The sequence below is a fragment of the Oncorhynchus mykiss genome, chromosome 16 (genome assembly GCF_057628025.1).
Source record: "Oncorhynchus mykiss isolate SJ-2025 chromosome 16, ASM5762802v1, whole genome shotgun sequence".
NCBI classification, from domain to species: domain Eukaryota; kingdom Metazoa; phylum Chordata; class Actinopteri; order Salmoniformes; family Salmonidae; genus Oncorhynchus; species Oncorhynchus mykiss.
This window is the reverse complement of record NC_143037.1, coordinates 67,440,001-67,452,500: the sequence shown is the minus strand read 5'-3', so window position 1 is coordinate 67,452,500 and position 12,500 is coordinate 67,440,001. Positions and strand designations below refer to the sequence as shown.

The 12,500-nt window shown below is 43.8% G+C and overlaps 1 protein-coding gene across 1 annotated transcript in view; it reads right to left on the bottom strand.

Moving 5' to 3' along the window:
* Positions 1-4,435, bottom strand: part of cacna2d3a (calcium voltage-gated channel auxiliary subunit alpha2delta 3a) — a 324,461-nt gene extending 320,026 nt beyond the window's left edge. Inside the window, exon 1 of the mRNA XM_036947559.2 lies at positions 596-4,435. Within this exon, the coding sequence (XP_036803454.1) occupies positions 596-723 (128 nt within the window). The 5' untranslated portion in view covers positions 724-4,435. The remainder of the gene's footprint in view (positions 1-595) is intronic.
* Between the last annotated feature and the right edge of the window lie 8,065 nt (positions 4,436-12,500).

Genomic DNA, 12,500 nt, shown 5'->3' with positions numbered 1-12,500 from the left:
GTAGACAGAGGAGGGCACCAGGTGAGAACACATCTGAGGTGAACAGTGTGTTCTGGTCTTACATGACAATTTCATGGGTTTGGTTAGATAGGCTTATTGCACACTTGACAGCATCAAGCACAAGGTATGTAGTCTAGTTTTTGTAAGTATTAAAAAAGCAGGTGGTATCACTAACAAAAACTGTATTTTTAGGTTCTAAAAAACGTTTAAATTCATTAATAGCTTGTCACTGTATAATACAATTGAATTTATAACATATTGACATACTGTAAACTAAAAATACTATTATATATATTTTGAGTGCAGAGTGCGACTTCCACTGGAGTCGCATATCATCTAAATCCCTATCTGGACCAGACCGACCCCCGCGAAGTGCCTCAGTCAGTAGCCCACCGTAAGCCTACCAAAAAACTTTGTTGCTGAGGTTGGAAATACACAGCTATGAAATATATTCACCCATTATTACACATAATAACAATACAATTTGATCAACTAAAAATAAAAAAGTATTTTATAGGCTGCTATTTGTATTGTGAAAGTGACCGTTATTGACAGCTTTGTGACAGTTTGACATTTATTTCAGTAGGATACTCACACGGAGAGAGGGATGCTGCCTTGGTGCGACCCGACCACACCGACAACCCTCGTGCCAAGACATATCCACACTAGGAGCAGACACACACTCCACACACGAGAACACATCGAGTTCAGATCCCCCGGCATCTTCACACTCCTCCCTCAGTGTCCACTAGGAGTTGGGGCTTTTAGCTACGTCTCCGTGTGCGTTTCTGTGCGCTGCGTCTCCCGGAGAGCCAAGTAGCAAAAATCTTTAAATAACCCAAATTACTGGTCCAATCAATGTTTTAATAAATCATGGTAAATGTTTTAATTCAGTGTGTCCATTCTCTCCGATGTGACAACGCGGACACGGCGCGACAGTGTTTTTGTCGGAGTCGGTCTTTTCTGGGTTTGCTGCTGTGTGATGTCCTGAGCGCAGCGATTTCTCTCCTGCCGACTGAACAGGCAGTAACGGCTCTGCTGCGCGATTGAGCTCGAGTCGACTCCCGCTGTAAGCAAAGTCTGTTAAACCGCCTCGGTGACCTACTGCAACCGCGAGCTGCCCTTCCGCAGCCAGAGAGTGGAGTGGGGAGTAGAGAGAAACAATAAAAGATTACGGAGAGGGAAGAGACTGAAGGGGACCATAAAATTATGCGGGAGGAGCACGCCTATTGAACGATGTGCAGAGGCTCTTCTCTTCGAGGATACTGAGGAGGATGCTGTTTCTTCGAGGATACTGAGGGGAATGTTGTTATTGCTGTGGTTCCCGAATGACAACATATACTATATATACAAAAGCATGTGGACACCCCTTCAAATGAGTGGATTCCGCTATTTCAGCCACACCCGTTGCTGACAGGTGTATAAAATCGAGCACACAGCCATTCAATCTCCATAGACAAACATTGGCAGCAGAATGGCCAGACTGAAGAGCTCAGTGACTTTCAACCTGGCACTGTCATAGGATGCCACCTTTCCAACAAGTAATTTTGTCAATTGTCCACCCTGCTATAGCTGCGCCTTCAACTGTAACTGCTGTTATTGTGAAGTGGAAACTTATAGGAGCAACAACGGCTCAGCCACAAAATGGTAAGCCACACAAGCTCACAGAACGGGACCACCGAGTGCTGAAGCGCTTTGCGTGTAAAAAATTGTCTGTCCTCGGTTGCAACACTCACTACCAAGTGTTGCCTCTGGAGCTGTCGGCAACACAAGAGCTGTCGGGAACATCATGAAATGGGTTTCCATGGCCGAGCCATAAGATCACCGTGCGCAATAGCAAGCGTCGGGTAGGGTGGTATAAAGATCACTGACATTTGAATTTGTATTTATTATGGATCCCCATTTGCTGCTTCCAAGGCAGCAGCTACTCTTCCTGGGGTTTATTATGGATCCCCATTAGTTCCTGCCAAGACAGCAGCTACTCTTCCTGGGGTTTATTATGGATCCCCATTAGTTCCTGCCAAGACAGCAGCTACTCTTCCTGGGGTTTATTATGGATCCCCATTAGTTCCTGCCAAGACAGCAGCTACTCTTCCTGGGGTTTATTATGGATCCCCATTTGCTGCTTCCAAGGCAGCAGCTACTCTTCCTGGGGTTCGGCAAAAAAGTAAGGCAGTTATACAATTTTAAAAACATTACAATACGCCATTGGACTCTAGAGCAGTGGAAATGCGTTCTCTGGAGTGATGAATCACGCATCACCATCTGGCAGTCTGTTGGACGAATCTGGGTTTGGCGGATGCCAGGAGAACGCTAGAGTACCTGCCCGAATGCATTGTGCCAACTGTACAATTTGGTGGAGGAGGAATAATGGTCTGAGGCTGTTTTTCATGGTTCGGACAAGGCAGTGAAGGGAAATCTTAACACTACAGCATAGAGTGACATTCTAGACTATCCTGTGCTTCGAACTTTGTGGCAACAGTTTGGGGAAAGCCATTTCCTATTTGAGGATGACAATGCCCCCATGCACAAAGCGAGGTCCAAACAGAAATGGTTTGTCGAGATTGGTGTGGAAGAACTTAACTGGTCTGCACAGAGCCCTGACCTCAACCCCATCGAACACCTTAGGGATGAATTGAAATCCGACTGTGAGCCAGGCCTAATTTCCCAAGATCAGTGCCCGACCTCACTAATGCTCTTGTGGCTGAATGGCAGCAAGTCCCCCGCAGCAATGTTCCAACATCTAGTGGAAAGCCTTCCCAGAAGAGTGGAGGTTGTTATAGCAGCAATGTGGGGACCAACTCCATATTAATGCCCATGATTTTGGAATGAGATGTTAGATGAGCAGGTGTCCACATACTTTTTGTCATGTAGTGCACTTCTCTCTCTGACCTCTCTCTCCTCTCACTCTCTCTCGCTCTCGCTCTCCCCCCTCTCTCTCTCTCTCTCTCTGAGTGTTCTCGATTATACAGGGCTATAATAGCTCCTCTTCAGCTTTCATGTCAGATCAAGTCAGCTCTGTGGGCCAGGTTCACTGAGGCAGGAACTAGTACAAAAGTGCTGAAGAAAGCCAGGAGGGAGAGAGAGAGAGAGAAAGAGAGAGAAAGCAAGAGAGCGAGAGAGAGAGAGAGAGAGAGAGATGGCAGAGGGGCATGGATAGACACACAGCTTTCCTGACAAGAGAGAGAGAGTCTGTCAGGTTCTTTCCGGTCTAGAAACTGGACGATTAAATGCAAGTTGCTGGAAATATGTCCATTTGGAAGCGCAGATTTTTGTCAAATACAGGCTACTGTAGTCTCTCTCATGCCGGACACGAGTGAAAGGGAGAGGGCACAGCGCGTGCGAACCGAATCCGCTGACAGATCAAGTTTCACACATAGCCAGAGGAAACATCACCACATGGTTCTCAAATCCAGAGGCTCAATTTGGTGCCTGGCAGCCATCACATCTCAAACCTGAAGGACTGGGCTCACTCAGTGGCGTACTGCAGTTTCACGGTGCCCTGCAAGATCTGCAAAAGCCTTTTTAAAGCTAACTTCCTGCAATTCTACACTTACTGCCATGGGGCAGAGAGAATATTTTGCAGTTTCATAGCTAATCTCATGCTATTCTACACATTATGCCATGAGGCTGAGAGAAAATGTTGAGATCCATAGAGATCCAGTGGACTTTCTCCGAGGCTTATTTGAGCTCTGTTGATTATGCAGTAAACATATAGAGTCTATACTCTGAGTGTCCTCTCATGAGACCGAGTGTCCTCTCATCACCAGCCTCTTGCCATGTAGCCTACTGCACAGTTACAGTCAATGTGGTCTCAGAGCATTTTGTATTATTCTGTATGTAAATCCAATACAATCAATTTAGTCTGATATGTTATGTTTCATGTGTGTTAATTTGTGGATGTTCATCATCCATTGCGCATGATATGTTACAAATTACAATTCATATGATATGTTACAAATTACAATTTATATGATATGTTATAAATTACAATTTATATGATATGTTACAAATTACAATTTATATGATATGTTACAAATTACAATTTATATGATATGTTACAAATTACAATTTATATGATATGTTACAAATTACAATTTATATGATATGTTACAAATTACAATAACATGCAATATGTTACAAATTTGCAAAAAGTATGATATGTTACTAACATGCTAATTAGTTGCATAGCGGCAAAACATTTGTAAGTAGTTGCAAAGTTGCTAATTAGCTAAAATACTGAAGATGTCCACGATGAAATTTGAACACGCAACCTTTGGGTTGCTAAATGTTCGCCTTATACACCTATCCATACACCTCGACCAACCACCCTATTTTCATTTTTGCCTTAAGTGACGTTCTATCTTATGTAACCACATCAATCTCATCATATCATACTACAATGAACAAAAATATAAACGCAACATGCAACAACTTCAAAGATTTTACTGAGTTACAGTTCATATAAGGAAATCAGTCAATTTGAATAAATTCATTAGGCACTAATCAATGGATTTTCTGTTGGTCACAGATACCTTAATAAACGGTAGGGGCATGGATCTGAAAACTAGTCAGTATCTGGTGTGACCACCATTTGCATCATGCAGCACAACACATCTCCTTCACATAGAGTTGATCAGGCTGTTGATTGTGGCCTGTGGAATGTTGTCAAAACTACTCTTCAATGGCTGTGCGAAGTTGCTGGAAATGCCTGTCCATACCATAACCCCACCGCCACCATGGGGAACTCTGTTCACAACGTACAGTTGAAACTGGGATTCATCCGTGAAGAGCACACTTCTCCAGCGTGCCAGTGGCCATTGAAGGTGAGCCTTTTCCCACTGAGGTCAGTTACAATGCCAAACTACAGTGAAGATGACGAGCACGCAGATGAGCATCCCTGAGATAGTTTCTGACTGTTTGTGCAGAAATTCTTTGGTTGTGAAACCCACAGTTGCATCAGCTGTCCAGGTGACTGGTCTCAGACGATCCCGCAGGTGACAAATCCGGATGTGAGAAATACGTTTTTTGTGCTTTTCAAATATTTCTGGGATCTTTTATTTCATCTCATGAAACATGGGAACATGTTGCTTTATATTTTTGTTCAGTATAATTTCAGTGACCCGGATTTACGTTTACTATGTCACGTCTAGTCTATGAGACCAGCCTGTTACAGTAGCACTGGTCATTGGACAGATAACTTCTCTAGAGGGTCCTGTATAGGCCCATGAGGCGGGCAGACACTGCTCCAGCTAATGTGGGCATGTTGGGTGTGTACAGAGGAGGAAATACACAGCTGGAGAAAATCAATAAGGACAGAGCGGATGCGTGGAGCAATTATTAATGTTCTGCTTGTGTTGGAATTCCTCAGAAAAGCAATGCATAGGGAATAGGATCAGAGGTAACGAACACCGGAAATTTATATTGGGTGGAAAAGCATCCCTAGGCATCTCTGAGACATTTTTCCAGACCTCATAACAACTACATCTTTACTGACCCTAATGTTAGGCTACAAATTCAATATAGGCCTATAATAATTGATACAAATGCTCCAATCATAGAATCATTTGAAATCATGTGTCCTAATGAATATAACATGCATAGGCCTGATCTGATTGAGCATCCCTAAAACATTGTTATTGGACTTGCACACTACCAATGCACATGGTAGCATATGCTATGTCAATTTTCAGTTCAATTAATACGCCAAATACCAAAAGGCTACTTAACACACTGAACACAAATATAAACGCAACATGCAACAATTCCAAAGATTTGACTGACTTACGGGTCACATAAGAAAACCAAATCAATTGAAATCAAATTAATTAGGCCCTAATCTATGGATTTCAGATGACTGGGAATACAGATATGCATTGTGGCCTGTAGAATGTTGTCCCGCTCCTCTTCAATGGCTAAGTGAAGTTGCTGGATATTGGCTGGAAATGGAACACTGTCGTACATGTTGATCCAGAGCATTCCAAACATGCTCAATGGGTGACATGTCTGGTGGGTATACTCGCCTTGGAAAAACGGGTACATTTTCAGCCAAATTGTGTACGGATCCTTGCGACATGTAGCCGTGCATTATCATGCTGAAACATGAGGGGATGGCGGCGGATGAATGGCACAACAATGGGCCTCAGGATCTCGTCACGGTAGCTCTGTGCATTCAGGTGCATTTGTGTTCATTGTCCATTGCTTATGCCTGCCCATACCAGAAATGCTCACTAACAGGGATGTAAACACATATGCGCACAACAGAAATAAGGAACATTTCTGGGATCTTTTATTTCAGCTCATGAAACATGGGACCAACACTTTACATGTTGTGTTATATTTCTATTCAGTATAAAACGCACCTCTAGCCATCAAACACACGTTTTGAATCGATGTTATTTCCACGTCATTTCAATGAAATTACCTTGAACAAACGTGGAAAATACAGTCTCTACAGTGTGAAATATTTCATGAGTCCCGGTGTTAAGACCTTGGAGTTATTAAAACAAAGCAACAAAAAGTATTTCTATCTCTCTCTCTGTTCTTATCTCGCGGCAGAGAGGGCGTGCGGCGTGGAGAATGGATTGTCAAGTCAACCAAGTCAGAGCAGCAATTCCCATCTCCCCCAGGTAACGCAGTCACACACGAAAGTGCATTTCAGACAGCGATTTACCTCCTTCCTGGATATAAAATAAATAAATAAAATAAATCACTAGCAGTTGTTTTTTAACTAAGGGTGAATTTCTTGTTTTTCTGGTAAATCTCAACTGAGTATTTTTTTAGAGTGCCTTTACTCTGGGGTACAGGCTAGTATGTAGTTGCTAACCTAGTCAAAAGTTCCTGATAGCACTCTAGCATAGGTGGGATTGCAAATGTCGGTTGGGTCTTTTTTTGCCCATTTATTAGCAGCAAAGATAAAACATAAAGAATGCAATGCAGGCAAATGTAGTTACCATAGGCGCCTATCATAATTCCAAGGTGTAAATCTTGAGCACATTAAGAACTGTATCAAAGATGATCTATTATATTGACAAGATAGTCGAGTGACCGCTCTAACAATGGAAATACATGTCCTCAAACACGGAAGGCAGGCGGGTGGAGGCGATATCACGTGGGACCATTCTAGCCAATGAGAGGGCTGATACGTGTGCGCACAGCAACTCCGATATAAAGTTTTTTTTTTAAAGTTGCAAAAACGCCTTGTGCGTCCACTTATATTAGTGCATTCGTGACAACCTAGCCATTATGACAATTCAATTCGATCAAATAAGCCTCACGGACCAATTAACAATTCTATTTTTTTGTTGACCAAATTCGACATTGACCTCCATACAAAAATTCCTCACTTTGTGGTCTTGTTTGCTTCGCCTCTTCCTATCTGACTGTATTCTCTCCATACCTGTGCATTCCCACTTCCTGGTCACCTGTGTGCCTATATACTGTACGTGTGATCAGTGACCCACAAATAGTTCCTTCTAGTGTAAAATTTAATTGGAATATACCTGTATGGACAGTGCATTCAGAAAGAATTCAGACCCGTTGACTTTTTCCAAATTTTGTTATGTTACAGCCCTATTCGAAAATTTATTAAAATAGATTTAAAAACTCCAAACTAATTTGCTTTTTACTGAGGAGTGGCTTCTGTCTGGCACCTTTACCATAAAGGCCTGATTGGTGGAGTGCTGCAGAGATGGTTGTTCTTCTGGAAGGTTCTCCCATCTCCACAGAGGAACTCTTGAGCTTTGTCAATGACCATCGTGTTCTTGGTCACCTCCCTGACCAAGGCCCTTCTCCCCCGATTGCTCAGTTTGGCCAGCCGGCCATCTCTAGGAAGAGTGTTGGTGGTTCCTAATTTCTTCCATTTAAGAATAATGGAGGTCTCTGTGTTCTTGGGGACCTTCAATGCTGACATCTTGTAGAGTCCATGCCCTGACGAATTGAGGCTGTTCTGTGGGCAACTCAATATTTGGAAGGTGTTCTTAATGTTTGATATACTCACTGTAGTTTGTAGTGGTGTTCAGCTCCTTGTTGCTATTGGAGTATAGAGCAACTATATTGGGTCTCTAAACAGTGACCCTGAGGTTCCAGCTCAAGAGCACTACGTCCTGTGCTATAAAATTACAGACCTCTTGGCAGATGCCATAGTTATAAGGGGTGGATAGAGCCAAAGGGGAGCTACACTTTCTCTGAAAGGTTTAATTTCATCCCTCAGGCATGTTTTCTCTTTCAATGGTCTCTGTTCCAAAGGTCAACATGTGCACCGCCTCCTGTATCTTCCCTCTACATGGATAAAAAAGGTCCCTGGGTTGGATAATAATGATCTGGAGTGATCTAAACCTGTGATAGTTGTTAAGCTGCCGACAGCAGATCTAGGATCAGATTACCTGATGACCAACTTCACCGTGGCCTTACATTGGGCCATGAAGAACTGTAATGAAACATGTAGGAGGTATTTGGAGCTAATCCATGCCACCTACTTTTCCCTCGACCTCAGTGTACTGTACTGTATGTACTCTGAAACATATTGACCAAGAGGAGAATAGAGAGGAGAGATAAGAGAAGATAGTGATAGAGAATGGTGAGAGATGGCTGAGAGAACAGGTGATCAAGATAATGGATAGAGAGGAAGGTGGGAAGGATAGAGTGAGATGTGGGGAAGAAAGCGACATAGAAAGGTTGATATAGAATAATGGAAGATGAGAGAGGGTGAGAATGAGAGTGAGTTGGAGAAGATGGTGGTAGACTAGGGGTGGAGAATGGAGGGATAGAGATGGAGAAAAGAGAAAGGAGAGAGATGAAGGGAAGGGGGAGGGAGGGGGAATAGAGGGGGTTAGTAGTGCTGTCAAGACCTGTCACAGACCCCCACTCTGAAGGAGGAGTAGAATTAACCATGGATCACGTCAGAAGGGAAATACCATCATCAAAGGGATTAGCATATCCTATTTTCTCTCTCTTTCTCTCTCTTCTTGTCGTCCTCCTTCTCTGTCTTCTCTTCACTCTCGCTCTTTTCTCACTTGCAATCTCTCTCTACCTCACCCTCTCTGTTCCCGCCTCTCTCTCTCTCTCTCTCTCTCTCTCTCTCTCTCTCTCTCTCTCTCTCTCTCTCTCTCTCTCTCTCTCTCTCTCTCTCTCTCTCTCTCTCTCTCTCTCTCTCTCTCTCTCTCTCTCTCTCTCTCTCTCTCTCTCTCTCTCTCTCTCTCTCTCTCTCTCTCTCTCTCTCTCTCTCTCTCTCTCTCTCTCTCTCTCTCTCTCTCTCTCTCTCTCTCTCTCTCTCTCTCTCTCTCTCTCTCTCTCTCTCTCTCTCTCTCTCTCTCTCTCTCTCTCTCTCTCTCTCTCTCTCTCTCTCTCTCTCATGAACAGTTTCTTTCAGCAGATGGAGACAGTGAGTGCTCCTCTCCTCAGTGTCTAGCCAGGCTGTAATTGCAGTGAACCTGACATCTTCCAACAAAGACCTTCTGAACCAGTCTGTGACATTTCACTTAATGGAGAGTTACCGTGACATAGCTGTAGTCTAGGTAGAACTGGGACAGGACAGGGATACTCTGGAGGCATGGCAATAGTTTAAAGTGATTATCTTTCCTTCACCTGAATCTGCAACATATCCTATGTGATGACTTGCCAAACGAAAATATTACCCCTGAGTGGCCAAACTCACAGGACATGACCTGACCAATACTGCAAAACTACCATGTGTTGTTGCTATGACTGCACCACTACCATGTTATGTTGCTATGAATGCACCACTACCATGTGTTGTTGCTATGACTGCACCACTACCATGTGTTGTTGCTATGACTGCACCACTACCATGTGTTGTTGCTATGACTGCAACACTACCATGTTATGTTGCTATGAATGCACCACTACCATGTGTTGTTGCTATGACTGCAACACTACCATGTGTTGTTGCTATGACTGCAACACTACCATGTGTTGTTGCTATGACTGCACCACTACCATGTGTTGTTGCTATGACGGCAACACTACCATGTGTTGTTTCTATGACTGCAACACTACCATGTTATGTTGCTATGAATGCACCACTACCATGTGTTGTTGCTATGACTGCAACACTACCATGTGTTGTTGCTATGACTGCAACATAACATGTGTTGTTGCTATGACTGCACCACTACCATGTGTTGTTTCTATGACTGCAACACTACCATGTTATGTTGCTATGAATGCACCACTACCATGTGTTGTTGCTATGACTGCAACACTACCATGTGTTGTTGCTATGACTGCAACACTACCATGTGTTGTTGCTATGACTGCACCACTACCATGTGTTGTTGCCATGACTGCACCACTACCATGTTATGTTGCTATGAATGCACCACTACCATGTGTTGTTGCTATGACTGCAACACTACCATGTGTTGTTGCTATGACTGCACCACTACCATGTGTTGTTGCTATGACTGCAACACTACCATGTGTTGTTGCTATGACTGCAACACTCTCATGTGTTGTTGCTATGACTGCAACACTACCATGTGTTGTTGCTATGACTGCAACACTCTCATGTGTTGTTGCTATGACTGCACCACTACCATGTGTTGTTGCTATGACTTGCACCACTACCATGTGTTGTTGCTATGACTGCACCACTACTATGTGTTGTTGCTATGACTGCACCACGGCCGAACAGTATTATAACCACGGTCAGGTAGTCACATGATAAAGCTATATCATGACCATGGCCAAAATATATGGGACCACATTGCAAGCATGATGTTTCTCAACTTAATCCTCCCTACAACCTTCCCCGGTCTGACCACAGGGCAACCAGCTGCATGGTCTACACCACCTCGTTAGTGCCAAGGTCATCACTGATTACATTATAGGGACTTTATTGAGTGGTGAGTAGGACAATGTTCATTTGTGTGGGTGGGCAGGGGTTCGGTTATTTATGGGTGTGGGTGGGCAGGTGTACGGTTATTTATGGGTGTGGGTGGGCAGGGGTACGGTTATTTATGGGTGTGGGTGGGCAGGGGTACGGTTATTTGTGTGTGTGGGTGGGCAGGGGTACGGTTATTTGTGTGTGTGGGTGGGCAGGGGTACGTTTTTTTATTTGTGAGGGTGGGCAGGGGTACGAATATTTGCGCAAGTGTGTGTGTGTGTGATCATCTGTATGTTTAGTGTGTGTGTCGGTGTGTGGTAGAACATGTGGGACAATTTTAAGTCACATTCTTTGAGGTTTCTTTGCTGATCTGTGTTTTCTTTCTAGTAGGAGCAGGCATCTTAGGCTTAGTTTACGTGGCAGCCCAATTCTGATATTTTGCCCAATGTTTGGCAAAAGATCTGATCTGATTGGTCAAAAGACCAGAATGGGCTTCCTGTGTAAACGCAGCCTTCGTGTGTCTGGGATGCCTATGATCCAAATGAACAATGACAGGACCATTCCATAGTACACTGGAAGCCCAAACCTTTCCATAAATAATTCCTCCTTCCCAGTCTTCCAACTCACCTGGCTCCAGAAATACCTCCCTTAATTTAATTAATGATGAGATTCCAAGATGACAACTTTTATCTGCAGAGCTACTCAACCAGTAGGGGAACAGAGCAGCTCTCAGCCTGTAGGGGAACAGAGCAGCCCTCAGCCTGTAGGGGAACAGAGCAGCCCTCAGCCTGTAGGGGAACAGAGCAGCCCTCAGCCTGTAGGGGAACAGAGCAGCCCTCAGCCTGTAGGGGAACAGAGCAGCCCTCAGCCTGTAGGGGAACAGAGCAGCCCTCAGCCTGTAGGGGAACAGAGCAGCCCTCAGCCTGTAGGGGAACAGAGCAGCCCTCAGCCTGTAGGGGAACAGAGCAGCCCTATGCCCTTGGTGAGATAGAACAGCACTACCTGATAAAAAGTTACGCCGTCATGGATCAAAATATACACAATGCAACAATATACAAAAGATAGACAGGATAGTGCCATATTTCAATTCCTTTAATGAAGTTGTACTTTCAAGAAGCAAAGTTTCTGCTTTGTTGCTGACATACAAAACATTCCGGGACTGTATCAACAGCGGACTACCAACATATTGTTTTTGAGTGGAATTCCCCTTTAATTGGCTGTCCCCCTTTCCTCAACATGACAACAGTACCTTGAGTGTATGATATCCAGAGCCTAGATGAAACCCATATGTGGTTTCAGAGTTATCATCTAAAAAACTCCCTTTTCCCTTACATTTACAATTCCACCTGTGCTTCAGTGGCTATCAGAAACTTTTGACTGGGTTAGCTACTACAAAAGTAAGAACTGTGTGGTTTCCATACATGTGCATCCCTACTTCCTGGTCACCTGTGTGCCTATATACTGTACATGACCTGTGACCCATGACCCAACATAAAGTGTGCCCTTTACGCAGTGTACAAATTAAATGGTGAAAATATTGACTACACACACACACACACACACACACACACAGCACATGAACCACAGAAGTATTTGTTATCAGCTGGAAAACGGTTGAATTCCAGCCTAAGACAGACAGGCAAAGGGAGAGACA